An 18,844-nucleotide genomic window follows, 5' to 3' on the forward strand; every position below is an offset into this window, starting at 1 on the left:
CTCAGGGGTCGGGCTCTATTCTCAGGGGTCGGGCTCTATTCTCAGGGTCGGGTTGTCAGGGGTCGGGCTCTATTCTCAGGGTCGGGTTGTCAGGGGTCGGGCTCTATTCTCAGGGGTCGGGTTGTCAGGGGTCGGGCTCTATTCTCAGGGGTCAGGTTGTCAGGGGTCGGGCTCTATTCTCAGGGGTCAGGTTGTCAGGGGTCGGGCTCTATTCTCAGGGGTCGGGTTGTCAGGGGTCGGGCTCTATTCTCAGGGGTCGGGTTGTCAGGGGTCGGGCTCTATTCTCAGGGGTCAGGTTGTCAGGGATCGGGCTCTATTCTCAGGGTCGGGTTGTCAGGGGTCGGCCTCTATTATCAGGGTCAGGTTGTCAGGGGTCGGGCTCTATTCTCAGGGGTCGGGTTGTCAGGGGTCGGCCTCTATTCTCAGGGTCGGGTTGTCAGGGGTCGGGCTCTATTCTCAGGGGTCAGGTTGTCAGGGGTCGGCCTCTATTCTCAGGGTCGGGTTGTCAGGGGTCGGGCTCTATTCTCAGGGGTCAGGTTGTCAGGGGTCGGCCTCTATTCTCAGGGTAGGGTTGTCAGGGGTCGGCCTCTATTCTCAGGGTCGGGTTGTCAGGGGTCGGCCTCTATTCTCAGGGGTCGGGCTCTATTCTCAGGGTCGGGTTGTCAGGGGTCGGGCTCTATTCTCAGGGGTCGGGTTGTCAGGGGTCGGGCTCTATTCTCAGGGGTCAGGCTGTCAGGGGTCGGGCTCTATTCTCAGGGGTCAGGTTGTCAGGGGTCAGCCTCTATTCTCAGGGGTCGGGTTGTCAGGGGTCGGGCTCTATTCTCAGGGGTCGGGTTGTCAGGGGTCGGGCTCTATTCTCAGGGGTCAGGTTGTCAGGGGTCGGCCTCTATTCTCAGGGTCGGGTTGTCAGGGGTCGGCCTCTATTCTCAGGGTCGGGTTGTCAGGGGTCGGCCTCTATTCTCAGGGTCGGGTTGTCAGGGGTCGGCCTCTATTCTCAGGGGTCGGGTTGTCAGGGGTCGGGCTCTATTCTCAGGGGTCAGGTTGTCAGGGGTCGGGCTCTATTCTCAGGGGTCAGGTTGTCAGGGGTCGGGCTCTATTCTCAGGGGTCGGGCTCTATTCTCAGGGTCGGGTTGTCGGGGGTCGGCCTCTATTCTCAGGGACGGGTTGTCAGGGGTCGGGCTCTATTCTCAGGGTCGGGTTGTCAGGGGTCGGCCTCTATTCTCAGGGTCGGGTTGTCAGGGGTCGGGCTCTATTCTCAGGGGTCGGGTTGTCAGGGGTCGGGCTCTATTCTCAGGGGTCGGGTTGTCAGGGGTCGGGCTCTATTCTCAGGGGTCGGGCTCTATTCTCAGGGGTCGGGCTCTATTCTCAGGGGTCGGGCTCTATTCTCAGGGGTCGGCCTCTATTCTCAGGGGTCGGCCTCTATTCTCAGGGTCGGGTTGTCAGGGGTCGGCCTCTATTCTCAGGGTCGGGTTGTCAGGGGTCGGCCTCTATTCTCAGGGTCGGGTTGTCAGGGGTCGGCCTCTATTCTCAGGGTCGGGTTGTCAGGGGTCGGCCTCTATTCTCAGGGTCGGGTTGTCAGGGGTCGGCCTCTGTTCTCAGGGTCGGGTTGTCAGGGGTCGGCCTCTATTCTCAGGGGTCGGGTTGTCAGGGGTCGGGCTCTATTCTCAGGGGTCGGGTTGTCAGGGGTCGGGCTCTATTCTCAGGGGTCAGGTTGTCAGGGGTCGGGCTCTATTCTCAGGGTCGGGTTGTCAGGGGTCGGCCTCTATTCTCAGGGTCGGGTTGTCAGGGGTCGGCCTCTATTCTCAGGGGTCGGGTTGTCAGGGGTCGGGCTCTATTCTCAGGGGTCGGGTTGTCAGGGGTCGGGCTCTATTCTCAGGGGTCGGGCTCTATTCTCAGGGGTCGGGTTGTCAGGGGTCGGGCTCTATTCTCAGGGGTCAGGTTGTCAGGGGTCGGGCTCTATTCTCAGGGGTCAGGTTGTCAGGGGTCGGGCTCTATTCTCAGGGGTCAGGTTGTCAGGGGTCGGGCTCTATTCTCAGGGGTCGGGCTCTATTCTCAGGGTCGGGTTGTCAGGGGTCGGGCTCTATTCTCAGGGTCGGGTTGTCAGGGGTCGGCCTCTATTCTCAGGGTCGGGTTGTCAGGGGTCGGCCTCTATTCTCAGGGGTCGGGTTGTCAGGGGTCGGCCTCTATTCTCAGGGTCGGGTTGTCAGGGGTCGGGCTCTATTCTCAGGGTCGGGTTGTCAGGGGTCGGGCTCTATTCTCAGGGGTCAGGTTGTCAGGGGTCGGGCTCTATTCTCAGGGGTCAGGTTGTCAGGGGTCGGGCTCTATTCTCAGGGGTCAGGTTGTCAGGGGTCGGGCTCTATTCTCAGGGGTCAGGTTGTCAGGGGTCGGGCTCTATTCTCAGGGTCGGGTTGTCAGGGGTCGGCCTCTATTCTCAGGGTCGGGTTGTCAGGGGTCGGGCTCTATTCTCAGGGGTCGGGTTGTCAGGGGTCGGGCTCTATTCTCAGGGGTCGGGCTCTATTCTCAGGGGTCGGGTTGTCAGGGGTCGGGCTCTATTCTCAGGGGTCAGGTTGTCAGGGGTCGGGCTCTATTCTCAGGGGTCAGGTTGTCAGGGGTCGGGCTCTATTCTCAGGGGTCAGGTTGTCAGGGGTCGGGCTCTATTCTCAGGGTCGGGTTGTCAGGGGTCGGCCTCTATTCTCAGGGTCGGGTTGTCAGGGGTCGGCCTCTATTCTCAGGGGTCGGGTTGTCAGGGGTCGGCCTCTATTCTCAGGGTCGGGTTGTCAGGGGTCGGGCTCTATTCTCAGGGTCGGGTTGTCAGGGGTCGGGCTCTATTCTCAGGGGTCGGGTTGTCAGGGGTCGGGCTCTATTCTCAGGGGTCAGGTTGTCAGGGGTCGGGCTCTATTCTCAGGGGTCAGGTTGTCAGGGGTCGGGCTCTATTCTCAGGGTCGGGTTGTCAGGGGTCGGCCTCTATTCTCAGGGTCGGGTTGTCAGGGGTCGGGCTCTATTCTCAGGGGTCGGGTTGTCAGGGGTCGGGCTCTATTCTCAGGGTCGGGTTGTCAGGGGTCGGCCTCTATTCTCAGGGGTCGGGTTGTCAGGGGTCGGGCTCTATTCTCAGGGGTCGGGTTGTCAGGGGTCGGGCTCTATTCTCAGGGTCGGGTTGTCAAGGGTCGGCCTCTATTCTCAGGGTCGGGTTGTCAGGGGTCGGCCTCTATTCTCAGGGTCGGGTTGTCAGGGGTCGGCCTCTATTCTCAGGGGTCAGGTTGACAGGGGTCGGGCTCTATTCTCAGGGTCGGGTTGACAGGGGTCGGGCTCTATTCTCAGGGTCGGGTTGTCAGGGGTCGGCCTCTATTCTCAGGGGTCGGGCTCTATTCTCAGGGTCGGGTTGTCAGGGGTCGGGCTCTATTCTCAGAGGTCGGGTTGTCAGGGGTCGGGCTCTATTCTCAGGGGTCAGGCTGTCAGGGGTCGGGCTCTATTCTCAGGGGTCAGGTTGTCAGGGGTCGGCCTCTATTCTCAGGGTCGGGTTGTCAGGGGTCGGCCTCTATTCTCAGGGTCGGGTTGTCAAGGGTCGGCCTCTATTCTCAGGGTCGGGTTGTCAGGGGTCGGCCTCTATTCTCAGGGTCGGGTTGTCAGGGGTCGGCCTCTATTCTCAGGGGTCAGGTTGACAGGGGTCGGGCTCTATTCTCAGGGTCAGGTTGACAGGGGTCGGGCTCTATTCTCAGGGTCAGGTTGTCAGGGGTCGGGCTCTATTCTCAGGGGTTGGGCTCTATTCTCAGGGTCGGGTTGTCAGGGGTCGGCCTCTATTCTCAGGGTCGGGTTGTCAGGGGTCGGCCTCTATTCTCAGGGTCGGGTTGTCAGGGGTCGGCCTCTATTCTCAGGGTCGGGTTGTCAGGGGTCGGCCTCTATTCTCAGGGTCGGGTTGTCAAGGGTCGGCCTCTATTCTCAGGGTCGGGTTGTCAGGGGTCGGCCTCTATTCTCAGGGTCGGGTTGTCAGGGGTCGGCCTCTATTCTCAGGGGTCAGGTTGACAGGGGTCGGGCTCTATTCTCAGGGTCAGGTTGACAGGGGTCGGGCTCTATTCTCAGGGTCAGGTTGTCAGGGGTCGGGCTCTATTCTCAGGGGTTGGGCTCTATTCTCAGGGTCGGGTTGTCAGGGGTCGGCCTCTATTCTCAGGGTCGGGTTGTCAGGGGTCGGCCTCTATTCTCAGGGTCGGGTTGTCAGGGGTCGGGCTCTATTCTCAGGGGTCGGGTTGTCAGGGGTCGGGCTCTATTCTCAGGGTCGGGTTGTCAGGGGTCGGCCTCTATTCTCAGGGTCGGGTTGTCAGGGGTCGGGCTCTATTCTCAGGGGTCGGGTTGTCAGGGGTCGGGCTCTATTCTCAGGGTCGGGTTGTCAGGGGTCGGCCTCTATTCTCAGGGGTCGGGTTGTCAGGGGTCGGGCTCTATTCTCAGGGGTCGGGTTGTCAGGGGTCGGGCTCTATTCTCAGGGTCGGGTTGTCAAGGGTCGGCCTCTATTCTCAGGGTCGGGTTGTCAGGGGTCGGCCTCTATTCTCAGGGTCGGGTTGTCAGGGGTCGGCCTCTATTCTCAGGGGTCAGGTTGACAGGGGTCGGGCTCTATTCTCAGGGTCAGGTTGACAGGGGTCGGGCTCTATTCTCAGGGTCGGGTTGTCAGGGGTCGGCCTCTATTCTCAGGGGTCGGGCTCTATTCTCAGGGTCGGGTTGTCAGGGGTCGGGCTCTATTCTCAGAGGTCGGGTTGTCAGGGGTCGGGCTCTATTCTCAGGGGTCAGGCTGTCAGGGGTCGGGCTCTATTCTCAGGGGTCAGGTTGTCAGGGGTCGGCCTCTATTCTCAGGGTCGGGTTGTCAGGGGTCGGCCTCTATTCTCAGGGTCGGGTTGTCAAGGGTCGGCCTCTATTCTCAGGGTCGGGTTGTCAGGGGTCGGCCTCTATTCTCAGGGTCGGGTTGTCAGGGGTCGGCCTCTATTCTCAGGGGTCAGGTTGACAGGGGTCGGGCTCTATTCTCAGGGTCAGGTTGACAGGGGTCGGGCTCTATTCTCAGGGTCAGGTTGTCAGGGGTCGGGCTCTATTCTCAGGGGTTGGGCTCTATTCTCAGGGTCGGGTTGTCAGGGGTCGGCCTCTATTCTCAGGGTCGGGTTGTCAGGGGTCGGCCTCTATTCTCAGGGTCGGGTTGTCAGGGGTCGGCCTCTATTCTCAGGGTCGGGTTGTCAGGGGTCGGCCTCTATTCTCAGGGTCGGGTTGTCAGGGGTCGGCCTCTATTCTCAGGGTCGGGTTGTCAGGGGTCGGGCTCTATTCTCAGGGTCGGGTTGTCAGGGGTCGGGCTCTATTCTCAGGGGTCGGGTTGTCAGGGGTCGGGCTCTATTCTCAGGGGTCAGGTTGTCAGGGGTCGGGCTCTATTCTCAGGGGTCAGGTTGTCAGGGGTCGGGCTCTATTCTCAGGGTCAGGTTGTCAGGGGTCGGGCTCTATTCTCAGGGGTTGGGCTCTATTCTCAGTTGTCAGGGGTCGGCCTCTATTCTCAGGGGTCGGGTTGTCAGGGGTCGGGCTCTATTCTCAGGGGTCGGGTTGTCAGGGGTCGGGCTCTATTCTCAGGGGTCGGGCTCTATTCTCAGGGGTCAGGTTGTCAGGGGTCGGGCTCTATTCTCAGGGTCAGGTTGTCAGGGGTCGGGCTCTATTCTCAGGGGTTGGGCTCTATTCTCAGGGGTCAGGTTGTCAGGGGTCGGCCTCTATTCTCAGGGTCGGGTTGTCAGGGGTCGGCCTCTATTCTCAGGGTCGGGTTGTCAAGGGTCGGCCTCTATTCTCAGGGTCGGGTTGTCAGGGGTCGGCCTCTATTCTCAGGGTCGGGTTGTCAGGGGTCGGCCTCTATTCTCAGGGGTCAGGTTGTCAGGGGTCGGGCTCTATTCTCAGGGGTCAGGTTGACAGGGGTCAGGCTCTATTCTCAGGGTCAGGTTGTCAGGGGTCGGCCTCTATTCTCAGGGTCGGGTTGTCAGGGGTCGGCCTCTATTCTCAGGGTCGGGTTGTCAGGGGTCGGCCTCTATTCTCAGGGTCGGGTTGTCAGGGGTCGGCCTCTATTCTCAGGGTCGGGTTGTCAGGGGTCGGCCTCTATTCTCAGGGTCGGGTTGTCAGGGGTCGGCCTCTATTCTCAGGGTCGGGTTGTCAGGGGTCGGCCTCTATTCTCAGGGTTCAGGTTGTCAGGGGTCGGCCTCTATTCTCAGGGTCGGGTTGTGAGGGGTCGGCCTCTATTCTCAGGGTCGGGTTGTCAGGGGTCGGCCTCTATTCTCAGGGTCGGGTTGTCAGGGGTCGGGCTCTATTCTCAGGGGTCAGGTTGTCAGGGGTCGGGCTCTATTCTCATGGTCAAGTTGTCAGGGGTCGGGCTCTATTCTCATGGTCAGGTTGTCAGGGGTCGGGCTCTATTCTCATGGTCAGGTTGTCAGGGGTCGGCCTCTATTCTCAGGGGTTGGGCTCTATTCTCAGGGTCAGGTTGTCAGGGTCGGGCTCTATTCTCAGGGGTCGGGCTCTATTCTCAGGGGTCGGCCTCTATTCTCAGGGGTCGGGCTCTATTCTCAGGGGTCGGCCTCTATTCTCAGGGGTCGGGTTGTCAGGGGTCGGGCTCTATTCTCAGGGGTCGGGCTCTATTCTCAAGGGTCGGGCTCTATTCTCAGGGGTCGGGCTCTATTCTCAAGGGTCGGGCTCTATTCTCAGGGGTCGGCCTCTATTCTCAGGGTCGGGTTGTCAGGGTCGGGCTCTATTCTCAGGGGTCGGCCTCTATTCTCAGGGGTCGGGTTGTCAGGGGTCGGGCTCTATTCTCGCGGTCGGGCTTTATTCTCAGGGGTCGGCCTCTATTCTCAGGGGTCGGGCTCTATTCTCAGGGGTCGGGCTCTATTCTCAGGGGTCGGCCTCTATTCTCAGGGGTCGGCCTCTATTCTCAGGGGTCGGCCTCTATTCTCAGGGGTCGGCCTCTATTCTCAGGGGTCGGCCTCTATTCTCAGGGGTCGGCCTCTATTCTCAGGGGTCGGCCTCTATTCTCAGGGGTCGGCCTCTATTCTCAGGGGTCGGCCTCTATTCTCAGGGGTCGGCCTCTATTCTCAGGGGTCGGCCTCTATTCTCAGGGGTCGGCCTCTATTCTCAGGGGTCAGGTTGTCAGGGGTCGGGCTCTATTCTCAGTTGTCAGGGGTCGGCCTCTATTCTCAGGGTCGGGTTGTCAGGGGTCCGGCTCTATTCTCAGGGGTCAGGTTGTCAGGGGTCGGCCTCTATTCTCAGGGGTCGGGTTGTTAGGGGTCGGGCTCTATTCTCAGGGGTCGGGTTGTCAGGGGTCGGGCTCTATTCTCAGGGGTCGGGTTGTCAGGGGTCGGGCTCTATTCTCAGGGTCGGGTTGTCAGGGGTCGGCCTCTATTCTCAGGGGTCGGGTTGTCAGGGGTCGGGCTCTATTCTCAGGGGTCGGGTTGTCAGGGGTCGGCCTCTATTCTCAGGGGTCGGGTTGTCAGGGGTCGGGCTCTATTCTCAGGGGTCGGGTTGTCAGGGGTCGGGCTCTATTCTCAGGGGTCGGGTTGTCAGGGGTCGGCCTCTATTCTCAGGGGTCGGGTTGTCAGGGGTCGGGCTCTATTCTCAGGGGTCAGGTTGTCAGGCGTCGGGCTCTATTCTCAGGGGTCGGCCTCTATTCTCAGGGGTCGGGTTGTCAGGGGTCGGGCTCTATTCTCAGGGGTCGGCCTCTATTCTCAGGGGTCGGGTTGTCAGGGGTCGGCCTCTATTCTCAGGGGTCGGGCTCTATTCTCAGGGGTCGGGCTCTATTCTCAGGGGTCGGGCTCTATTCTCAGGGGTCGGCCTCTATTCTCAGGGGTCGGGCTCTATTCTCAGGGTCGGCCTCTATTCTCAGGGGTCGGGTTGTCAGGGGTCGGGCTCTATTCTCAGGGGTCGGGCTCTATTCTCAAGGGTCGGGCTCTATTCTCAGGGGTCGGCCTCTATTCTCAGGGTCGGGTTGTCAGGGTCGGGCTCTATTCTCAGGGGTCGGGCTCTATTCTCAGGGTCGGGTTGTCAGGGTCGGCCTCTATTCTCAAGGGTCGGGCTCTATTCTCAGGGGTCGGGCTCTATTCTCATGGGTTGGGTTGTCAGGGTCGGGCTCTATTCTCAGGGGTCGGGCTCTATTCTCAAGGGTCGGGCTCTATTCTCAGGGGTCGGCCTCTATTCTCAGGGTCGGGTTGTCAGGGTCGGGCTCTATTCTCAGGGGTCGGGCTCTATTCTCAGGGTCAGGTTGTCAGGGTCGGGCTCTATTCTCAGGGGTCGGGCTCTATTCTCAGGGGTCGGGCTCTATTCTCAGGGGTCGGCCTCTATTCTCAGGGGTCGGGTTGTCAGGGGTCGGGCTCTATTCTCGCGGTCGGGCTTTATTCTCAGGGGTCGGGCTCTATTCTCAGGGGTCGGGCTCTATTCTCAGGGGTCGGCCTCTATTCTCAGGGGTCGGCCTCTATTCTCAGGGGTCGGCCTCTATTCTCAGGGGTCGGCCTCTATTCTCAGGGGTCGGCCTCTATTCTCAGGGGTCGGCCTCTATTCTCAGGGGTCAGGTTGTCAGGGGTCGGGCTCTATTCTCAGTTGTCAGGGGTCGGCCTCTATTCTCAGGGTCGGGTTGTCAGGGGTCCGGCTCTATTCTCAGGGGTCAGGTTGTCAGGGGTCGGCCTCTATTCTCAGAGTCGGGTTGTCAGGGGTCGGCCTCTATTCTCAGGGTCGGGTTGTCAGGGGTCGGGCTCTATTCTCAGGGGTCGGGTTGTCAGGGGTCGGCCTCTATTCTCAGGGGTCGGGTTGTCAGGGGTCGGGCTCTATTCTCAGGGGTCGGGTTGTCAGGGGTCGGGCTCTATTCTCAGGGGTCGGGTTGTCAGGGGTCGGGCTCTATTCTCAGGGGTCGGGTTGTCAGGGGTCGGGCTCTATTCTCAGGGGTCGGGTTGTCAGGGGTCGGGCTCTATTCTCAGGGGTCGGGTTGTCAGGGGTCGGGCTCTATTCTCAGGGGTCAGGTTGTCAGGGGTCGGGCTCTATTCTCAGGGTCAGGTTGTCAGGGGTCGGGCTCTATTCTCAGGGGTCGGGCTCTATTCTCAGGGGTTGGGCTCTATTCTCAGTTGTCAGGGGTCGGCCTCTATTCTCAGGGGTCGGGTTGTCAGGGGTCGGGCTCTATTCTCAGGGGTCGGGTTGTCAGGGGTCGGGCTCTATTCTCAGGGGTCGGGTTGTCAGGGGTCGGGCTCTATTCTCAGGGGTCGGGTTGTCAGGGGTCGGGCTCTATTCTCAGGGGTCGGGTTGTCAGGGGTCGGGCTCTATTCTCAGGGGTCGGGTTGTCAGGGGTCGGGCTCTATTCTCAGGGGTCGGGTTGTCAGGGGTCGGGCTCTATTCTCAGGGGTCGGGTTGTCAGGGGTCGGGCTCTATTCTCAGGGGTCGGGTTGTCAGGGGTCGGGCTCTATTCTCAGGGGTCGGGTTGTCAGGGGTCGGGCTCTATTCTCAGGGGTCAGGTTGTCAGGGGTCGGGCTCTATTCTCAGGGTCAGGTTGTCAGGGGTCGGGCTCTATTCTCAGGGGTCGGGCTCTATTCTCAGGGGTTGGGCTCTATTCTCAGTTGTCAGGGGTCGGCCTCTATTCTCAGGGGTCGGGTTGTCAGGGGTCGGGCTCTATTCTCAGGGGTCGGGTTGTCAGGGGTCGGGCTCTATTCTCAGGGGTCAGGTTGTCAGGGGTCGGCCTCTATTCTCAGGGGTCAGGTTGTCAGGGGTCCGGCTCTATTCTCAGGGGTCGGGCTCTATTCTCAGGGGTCAGGTTGTCAGGGGTCGGGCTCTATTCTCAGGGTCAGGTTGTCAGGGGTCGGGCTCTATTCTCAGGGGTTGGGCTCTATTCTCAGGGTCGGGTTGTCAGGGGTCGGCCTCTATTCTCAGGGTCGGGTTGTCAGGGGTCGGCCTCTATTCTCAGGGTCGGGTTGTCAGGGGTCGGCCTCTATTCTCAGGGGTCATGTTGTCAGGGGTCGGGCTCTATTCTCAGGGGTCAGGTTGTCAGGGGTCGGGCTCTATTCTCAGGGGTCAGGTTGACAGGGGTCGGGCTCTATTCTCAGGGTCAGGTTGTCAGGGGTCGGGCTCTATTCTCAGGGGTCGGCCTCTATTCTCAGGGTCGGTTTGTCAGGGGTCGGCCTCTATTCTCAGGGTCGGGTTGTCAGGGGTCGGCCTCTATTCTCAGGGTCGGGTTGTCAGGGGTCGGCCTCTATTCTCAGGGTCGGGTTGTCAGGGGTCGGCCTCTATTCTCAGGGTCTGGTTGTCAGGGGTCGGCCTCTATTCTCAGGGTCGGGTTGTCAGGGGTCGGCCTCTATTCTCAGGGTCGGGTTGTCAGGGGTCGGCCTCTATTCTCAGGGTCGGGTTGTCAGGGGTCGGCCTCTATTCTCAGGGTCGGGTTGTCAGGGGTCGGCCTCTATTCTCAGGGTCGGGTTGTCAGGGGTCGGCCTCTATTCTCAGGGTCGGGTTGTCAGGGGTCGGCCTCTATTCTCAGGGTCGGGTTGTCAGGGGTCGGCCTCTATTCTCAGGGTCGGGTTGTCAGGGGTCGGCCTCTATTCTCAGGGTCGGGTTGTCAGGGGTCGGCCTCTATTCTCAGGGTCGGGTTGTCAGGGGTCGGCCTCTATTCTCAGGGTCGGGTTGTCAGGGGTCGGCCTCTATTCTCAGGGTCGGGTTGTCAGGGGTCGGCCTCTATTCTCAGGGTCTGGTTGTCAGGGGTCGGCCTCTATTCTCAGGGTCAGGTTGTCAGGGGTCGGCCTCTATTCTCAGGGGTTGGGCTCTATTCTCAGGGTCAGGTTGTCAGGGTCGGGCTCTATTCTCAGGGGTCGGCCTCTATTCTCAGGGGTCAGGTTGTCAGGGGTCGGGCTCTATTCTCAGGGGTCGGGTTGTCAGGGGTCGGGCTCTATTCTCAGGGGTTGGGCTCTATTCTCAGGGTCAGGTTGTCAGGGTCGGGCTCTATTCTCAGGGGTCGGCCTCTATTCTCAGGGGTCAGGTTGTCAGGGGTCGGGCTCTATTCTCAGGGGTCGGGTTGTCAGGGGTCGGGCTCTATTCTCAGGGGTCGGGCTCTATTCTCAGGGGTCGGCCTCTATTCTCAGGGGTCGGCCTCTATTCTCAGGGGTCGGGTTGTCAGGGGTCGGGCTCTATTCTCAGGGGTCGGGCTCTATTCTCAGGGGTCGGGCTCTATTCTCAGGGGTCGGGCTCTATTCTCATGGGTCGGGTTGTCAGGGGTCGGCCTCTATTCTCAGGGGTCGGGTTGTCAGGGGTCGGGCTCTATTCTCAGGGGTCGGGCTCTATTCTCAGGGGTCGGGCTCTATTCTCAGGGGTCGGGCTCTATTCTCATGGGTCGGGTTGTCAGGGGTCGGCCTCTATTCTCAGGGTCGGCCTCTATTCTCAGGGGTCGGGTTGTCAGGGGTCGGGCTCTATTCTCGCGGTCGGGCTCTATTCTCAGGGGTCGGGCTCTATTCTCAGGGGTCGGGTGGTCAGGGGTCGGGCTCTATTCTCAGGGGTCGGGCTCTATTCTCAGGGGTCGGGCTCTATTCTCAGGGGTCGGGCTCTATTCTCAGGGGTCGGGCTCTATTCTCAGGGGTCGGGCTCTATTCTCAGGGGTCGGGCTCTATTCTCAGGGGTCGGGCTCTATTCTCAGGGGTCGGCCTCTATTCTCAGGGGTCGGCCTCTATTCTCAGGGGTCGGCCTCTATTCTCAGGGGTCGGCCTCTATTCTCAGGGGTCGGCCTCTATTCTCAGGGGTCGGCCTCTATTCTCAGGGGTCGGCCTCTATTCTCAGGGGTCGGCCTCTATTCTCAGGGGTCGGGCTCTATTCTCAGGGGTCGGGCTGTCAGGGGTCGGGCTGTCAGGGGTCGGGCTGTCAGGGGTCGGGCTCTATTCTCAGGGGTCGGGCTGTCAGGGGTCGGGCTCTATTCTCAGGGGTCGGGCTCTATTCTCAGGGGTCGGGTTGTCAGGGGTCGGCCTCTATTCTCAGGGGTCGGCCTCTATTCTCAGGGGTCGGCCTCTATTCTCAGGGGTCGGGCTCTATTCTCAGGGGTCGGGTTGTCAGGGGTCGGCCTCTATTCTCAGGGGTCGGCCTCTATTCTCAGGGGTCGGCCTCTATTCTCAGGGGTCGGCCTCTATTCTCAGGGGTCGGCCTCTATTCTCAGGGGTCGGGCTCTATTCTCAGGGGTCGGCCTCTATTCTCAGGGGTCGGGCTCTATTCTCAGGGGTCGGCCTCTATTCTCAGGGGTCGGGTTGTCAGGGGTCGGCCTCTATTCTCAGGGGTCGGCCTCTATTCTCAGGGGTCGGCCTCTATTCTCGCGGTCGGGCTCTATGGCGCCCCCTGTGTCTTCCTACCACATTGGTGTCCTTCTCCCAGGCGGGGTCTTGTGATGCGTCGCTGTCGGGGTCTTCTCTGCTGCAGTCCAGGCGGATGAGGGTCCGACATCGGTAGTGACACGTGAAGCTGCAATCTGCAAGATACAAGAGGGAGACGATTAGTGAGGGGTCGGACCCCCCAGCAGGGGGCGCTGTGTGTCATTCACTGTCTGTGGCCTCATTCACACAATAGACCCTACAGCAGAGGGAAGTGAGGCAGCGGAGAGGAATGTACTGACGCACTGTGACGAAATCCAGCTCTGCAGCAGCTGCATCGCACATGACAGGGTGTGACGCCTGTCTTAGGGTTTTAGAGGGTGCTCACCCAGCTTTCCTAGGCTCCTGCATGACGCCACAGCAGTGTGCAAAACCCAGCACAACTGTGACAAATCCTCTGCTGTGTGGAGGTGGCGGATGTATGCAGCGCTCTGCTGGGTGACTGTGTGAACAGGGTCCTAGAGTCTGGCACCACGTGTGACCCTGGAGCACATCTCACACACATGGGGGGCCACCAGGGGGAATATATATTCGGGGGGCCACCGGGGGGAATATATATTCTGGGGGTCACCGGGGGGAATATATATTCTGGGGGTCACCAGGGGGAATATATATTCTGGGGGCCACCAGGGGGAATATATATTCTGGGGGCCACCAGGGGGAATATATATTCGGGGGGCCACCGGGGGGAATATATATTCTGGGGGCCACCGGGGGGAATATATATTCTGGGGGCCACCGGGGGGAATATATATTCTGGGGGCCACCGGGGGGAATATATATTCTGGGGGCCACCGGGGGGAATATATATTCTGGGGGCCACCGGGGGGAATATATATTCTGGGGGGTCACCGGGGGGAATATATATTCTGGGGGTCACCGGGGGGAATATATATTCTGGGGGTCACCGGGGGGAATATATATTCTGGGGGTCACCGGGGGGAATATATATTCTGGGGGCCACCGGGGGGAATATATATTCTGGGGGCCACCGGGGGGAATATATATTCGGGGGGCCACCGGGGGGAATATATATTCGGGGGGCCACCGGGGGGAATATATATTCTGGGGGGCCACCGGGGGGAATATATATTCTGGGGGTCACCGGGGGGAATATATATTCTGGGGGTCACCGGGGGGAATATATATTCTGGGGGTCACCGGGGGGAATATATATTCTGGGGGTCACCGGGGGGAATATATATTCTGGGGGCCACCGGGGGGAATATATATTCTGGGGGTCACCAGGGGGAATATTAGATGCATAAATAAAGCTGGTAACATTTTGATTTGTGTTTTTCTCGTTGCGTCTATAATGGGGCTCATTCTCTATGGACCTGGCGCCAGTTTTCTGTTGGACTTTGCACAAGTAGAAGAAGCGTCCGGGACACGATTTGTTTGTTCAGTTTCCGCCCTGAAGGGACCGTGCGCCACATTTATCGCGCGGAGTCCAACAGAAGTGTCTCCCGCGCCCCATGGTACAGCAGCACCAAAAAAAAACCAGCTGGCGGCACGTGTGCTCTGCGTACAAGGAGACCTGAAGGCTGCGGCACGTGTGCTCTGCGTACAAGGAGACCTGAAGGCTGCGGCACGTGTGCTCTGCGTACAAGGAGACCTGAAGGCTGCGGCACGTGTGCTCTGCGTACAAGGAGACCTGAAGGCTGCGGCACGTGTGCTCTGCGTACAAGGAGACCTGAAGGCTGCGGCACGTGTGCTCTGCGTACAAGGAGACCTGAAGGCTGCGGCACGTGTGCTCTGCGTACAAGGAGACCTGAAGGCTGCGGCACGTGTGCTCTGCGTACAGGGAGACCTGAAGGCTGCGGCACGTGTTCTCTGCGTACAAGGAGACCTGAAGGCTGCGGCACGTGTGCTCTGCGTACAGGGAGACCTGAAGGCTGCGGCACGTGTGCTCTGCGTACAGGGAGACCTGAAGGCTGCGGCACGTGTGCTCTGCGTACAGGGAGACCTGAAGGCTGCGGCACGTGTGCTCTGCGTACAGGGAGACCTGCAGGCTGCGGCACGTGTGCTCTGCGTACAGGGAGACCTGAAGGCTGCGGCACGTGTGCTCTGCGTACAGGGAGACCTGAAGGCTGCGGCACGTGTGCTCTGCGTACAGGGAGACCTGAAGGCTGCGGCACGTGTGCTCTGCGTACAGGGAGACCTGCAGGCTGCGGCACGTGTGCTCTGCGTACAGGGAGACCTGAAGGCTGCGGCACGTGTGCTCTGCGTACAGGGAGACCTGCAGGCTGCGGCACGTGTGCTCTGCGTACAGGGAGACCTGCAGGCTGCGGCACGTGTGCTCTGCGTACAGGGAGACCTGAAGGCTGCGGCACGTGTGCTCTGCGTACAGGGAGACCTGAAGGCTGCGGCACGTGTGCTCTGCGTACAGGGAGACCTGAAGGCTGCGGCACGTGTGCTCTGCGTACAGGGAGACCTGAAGGCTGCGGCACGTGTGCTCTGCGTACAGGGAGACCTGCAGGCTGCGGCACGTGTGCTCTGCGTACAGGGAGACCTGAAGGCTGCGGCACGTGTGCTCTGCGTACAGGGAGACCTGAAGGCTGCGGCACGTGTGCTCTGCGTACAGGGAGACCTGAAGGCTGCGGCACGTGTGCTCTGCGTACAGGGAGACCTGCAGGCTGCGGCACGTGTGCTCTGCGTACAGGGAGACCTGAAGGCTGCGGCACGTGTGCTCTGCGTACAGGGAGACCTGAAGGCTGCGGCACGTGTGCTCTGCGTACAGGGAGACCTGAAGGCTGCGGCACGTGTGCTCTGCGTACAGGGAGACCTGAAGGCTGCGGCACGTGTGCTCTGCGTACAGGGAGACCTGAAGGCTGCGGCACGTGTGCTCTGCGTACAGGGAGACCTGAAGGCTGCGGCACGTGTGCTCTGCGTACAGGGAGACCTGAAGGCTGCGGCACGTGTGCTCTGCGTACAGGGAGACCTGAAGGCTGCGGCACGTGTGCTCTGCGTACAGGGAGACCTGAAGGCTGCGGCACGTGTGCTCTGCGTACAGGGAGACCTGAAGGCTGCGGCACGTGTGCTCTGCGTACAGGGAGACCTGAAGGCTGCGGCACGTGTGCTCTGCGTACAGGGAGACCTGAAGGCTGCGGCACGTGTGCTCTGCGTACAGGGAGACCTGAAGGCTGCGGCACGTGTGCTCTGCGTACAGGGAGACCTGAAGGCTGCGGCACGTGTGCTCTGCGTACAGGGAGACCTGAAGGCTGCGGCACGTGTGCTCTGCGTACAGGGAGACCTGAAGGCTGCGGCACGTGTGCTCTGCGTACAGGGAGACCTGAAGGCTGCGGCACGTGTGCTCTGCGTACAGGGAGACCTGAAGGCTGCGGCACGTGTGCTCTGCGTACAGGGAGACCTGAAGGCTGCGGCACGTGTGCTCTGCGTACAGGGAGACCTGAAGGCTGCGGCACGTGTGCTCTGCGTACAGGGAGACCTGAAGGCTGCGGCACGTGTGCTCTGCGTACAGGGACACCTGAAGGCTGCGGCACGTGTGCTCTGCGTACAGGGAGACCTGAAGGCTGCGGCACGTGTGCTCTGCGTACAGGGAGACCTGAAGGCTGCGGCACGTGTGCTCTGTGTACAAGGAGACCAGAAGGTTGCGGCACGTGTACTCGCCCTTTATGGGTGTGGATGATAATGGCCGCTGCTTCTCCTACTTTTACTCCATTCCAGGATTGAGAATCAAAAACTGCATCTGAAAAACGGACCTTGTGACGGCACCAGGGCTCATTCACACCGTACGCTGCATGTAATTATATGTGGAGGTTACAGTGGGGGTCATTTACTAAGGGCCCGATTCGCGTTTTCCTGACGTGTTACCCGAATATTTCTGATTTGCTGCGATTTTTCCTGTATTGCCCCGGGATTTTGGCGCATGCGATCGGATTGTGGCGCATCGGCGCTTACATTCACCAGGTATAGGCCGGTGTATTCCAGTGCGTTCCGATGCTCTTCAGCGCAGCAGCGACACCTGGTGGACGTCGGAGGAACGACCTTAGTGAATCGCCGGAAGACCCGAATCCACCGCAGAGAAAGCGCCGCTGGATCGCGAATGGACCGGGTAAGTAAATCTGCCCCAATGTGTTTTAGAAAATGCAGTGGAAACACAATGGGGGTCATTTACTAAGGGCTCCGCGGCCGCACTTTTGTTGGGTTTCCCGACTTTTTTGGTCTCTGCACTCGGGAGAAGTAACGGCCACATGTGGGGGGGTCTCTGCACTCGGGAGAAGTAACGGCCACATGTGGGGGTCTCTGCACTCGGGAGAAGTAACGGCCACATGTGGGGGGTCTCTGCACTCGGGAGAAGTAACGGCCACATGTGGGGGGTCTCTGTACTCGGGAGAAGTAACGGCCACATGTGGGGGGTCTCTGCACTCGGGAGAAGTAACGGCCACATGTGGGGGGGTCTCTGCACTCGGGAGAAGTAACGGCCACATGTGGGGGGTCTCTGCACTCGGGAGAAGTAATGGCCACATGTGGGGGGTCTCTGCACTCGGGAGAAGTAACGGCCACATGTGGGGGGTCTCTGCACTCGGGAGAAGTAACGGCCACATGTGGGGGGTCTCTGTACCCGGGAGAAGTAACGGCCACATGGGGGGTCTCTGCACTCGGGAGAAGTAACGGCCACATGTGGGGGGTTTCTGTACTGGGGAGAAGTAACGGCCACATGTGGGGGGTCTCTGCACTCGGGAGAAGTAATGGCCACATGTGGGGGGTCTCTATACTCGGGAGAAGTAACGGCCACATGTGGGGGGTCTCTGTACTCGGGAGAAGTAACGGCCACACGTGGGGGGTTTCTGTACTGGGGAGAAGTAACGGCCACATGTGGGGGGTCTCTGCACTCGGGAGAAGTAACGGCCACATGTGGGGGGTCTCTGCACTCGGGAGAAGTAACGGACACATGTGGGGGGTCTCTATACTCGGGAGAAGTAACGGCCTCATGTGGGGGGTCTCTGCACTCGGGAGAAGTAACGGCCACACGTGGGGGTCTCTGCACTCGGGAGAAGTAACGGCCACATGTGGGGGGTCTCTGCACTCGGGAGAAGTAACGGCCACATGTGGGGGGTCTCTGCACTCGGGAGAAGTAATGGCCACATGTGGGGGGTCTCTGCACTCGGGAGAAGTAACGGCCACATGTGGGGGGTCTCTGCACTCGGGAGAAGTAACGGCCACATGTGGGGGGGTCTCTGTACTCGGGAGAAGTAACGGCCACATGTGGGGGGGTCTCTGCACTCGGGAGAAGTAACGGCCACATGTGGGGGGTCTCTGCACTCGGGAGAAGTAACGGCCACATGTGGGGGGTCTCTGCACTCGGGAGAAGTAACGGCCACATGTGGGGGGTCTCTGCATTCGGGAGAAGTAACGGCCACATGTGGGGGGTCTCTGCACTCGGGAGAAGTAACGGCCACATGTGGGGGGTCTCTGTACTCGGGAGAAGTAACGGCCACATGTGGGGGGTCTCTGTACTCGGGAGAAGTAACGGCCACATGTGGGGGGTCTCTGTACTCGGGAGAAGTAACGGCCACATGTGGGGGGTCTCTGCACTCGGGAGAAGTAACGGCCACATGTGGGGGGTCTCTGCACTCGGGAGAAGTAACGGCCACATGTGGGGGGTCTCTGCACTCGGGAGAAGTCACGGCCACATGTGGGGGGGGGGTCTCTGCACTCGGGAGAAGTAACGGCCACATGTGGGGGGTCTCTGTACTCGGGAGAAGTAACGGCCACATGTGGGGGGTCTCTGTACTCGGGAGAAGTAACGGCCACATGTGGGGGGTCTCTGCACTCGGGAGAAGTAACGGCCACATGTGGGGGGTCTCTGCACTCGGGAGAAGTAACGGCCACATGTGGGGGGTCTCTGCACTCGGGAGAAGTCACGGCCACATGTGGGGGGGGGGTCTCTGCACTCGGGAGAAGTAACGGCCACATGTGGGGGGTCTCTGTAATTGGGAGAAATTATAGAACAAATTATATGGTGGGTTTTCTCTTTTTATCTTTTGGCAATGTGTAAATTTTAGGGCTAAATGAACGTATAACTGACCATCCTAAGTTTCACCTCCATTTTGATGTAATTACTATGAAGATCTGAAGGGGTTAACAATCTTCCTAAAAACGGTTTCTGATAGCTTGAGGGCGGCAGATGTGATGATGGGTCGGTTATATTGGGGGGTTTTAATGCTAAATATGTAAAATTTCATTTAAAATAGTATTTATCCCCAAAATGGTCAATTCTGAAAATACAGAAAAACGATCATCTATTTGTAAGTCGCGCGACATCAAAGTTTTTCTTTTGTAAATAAACGCAAAACTTATCAGCCAAAATTTACCACTAAAATGAAGTACAACACGTGGGGAAGAAACGTTCTCAGAATCGTTTACATAAGTAACCATATAAATCCAAAAAATGGGGCGGAGTCTTAAGCTACAAAATGGCTGCGTCCTTAAGGGGTTAAAAGGAGGCTGGTGCTTGG

General features: G+C 59.7%; 1 protein-coding gene across 1 annotated transcript in view; it reads right to left on the reverse strand.

Moving 5' to 3' along the window:
* Positions 1–18,844, reverse strand: part of RASSF1 (Ras association domain family member 1) — a 45,712-nt gene that overhangs the window by 13,800 nt on the left and 13,068 nt on the right. The window contains exon 2 of the mRNA XM_072127211.1: positions 12,345–12,460. Coding sequence (XP_071983312.1) covers positions 12,345–12,460 — 116 coding nt within the window. The remainder of the gene's footprint in view (positions 1–12,344; positions 12,461–18,844) is intronic.

The sequence above is a fragment of the Engystomops pustulosus genome, chromosome 10 (assembly GCF_040894005.1).
Source record: "Engystomops pustulosus chromosome 10, aEngPut4.maternal, whole genome shotgun sequence".
NCBI lineage: Eukaryota > Metazoa > Chordata > Amphibia > Anura > Leptodactylidae > Engystomops > Engystomops pustulosus.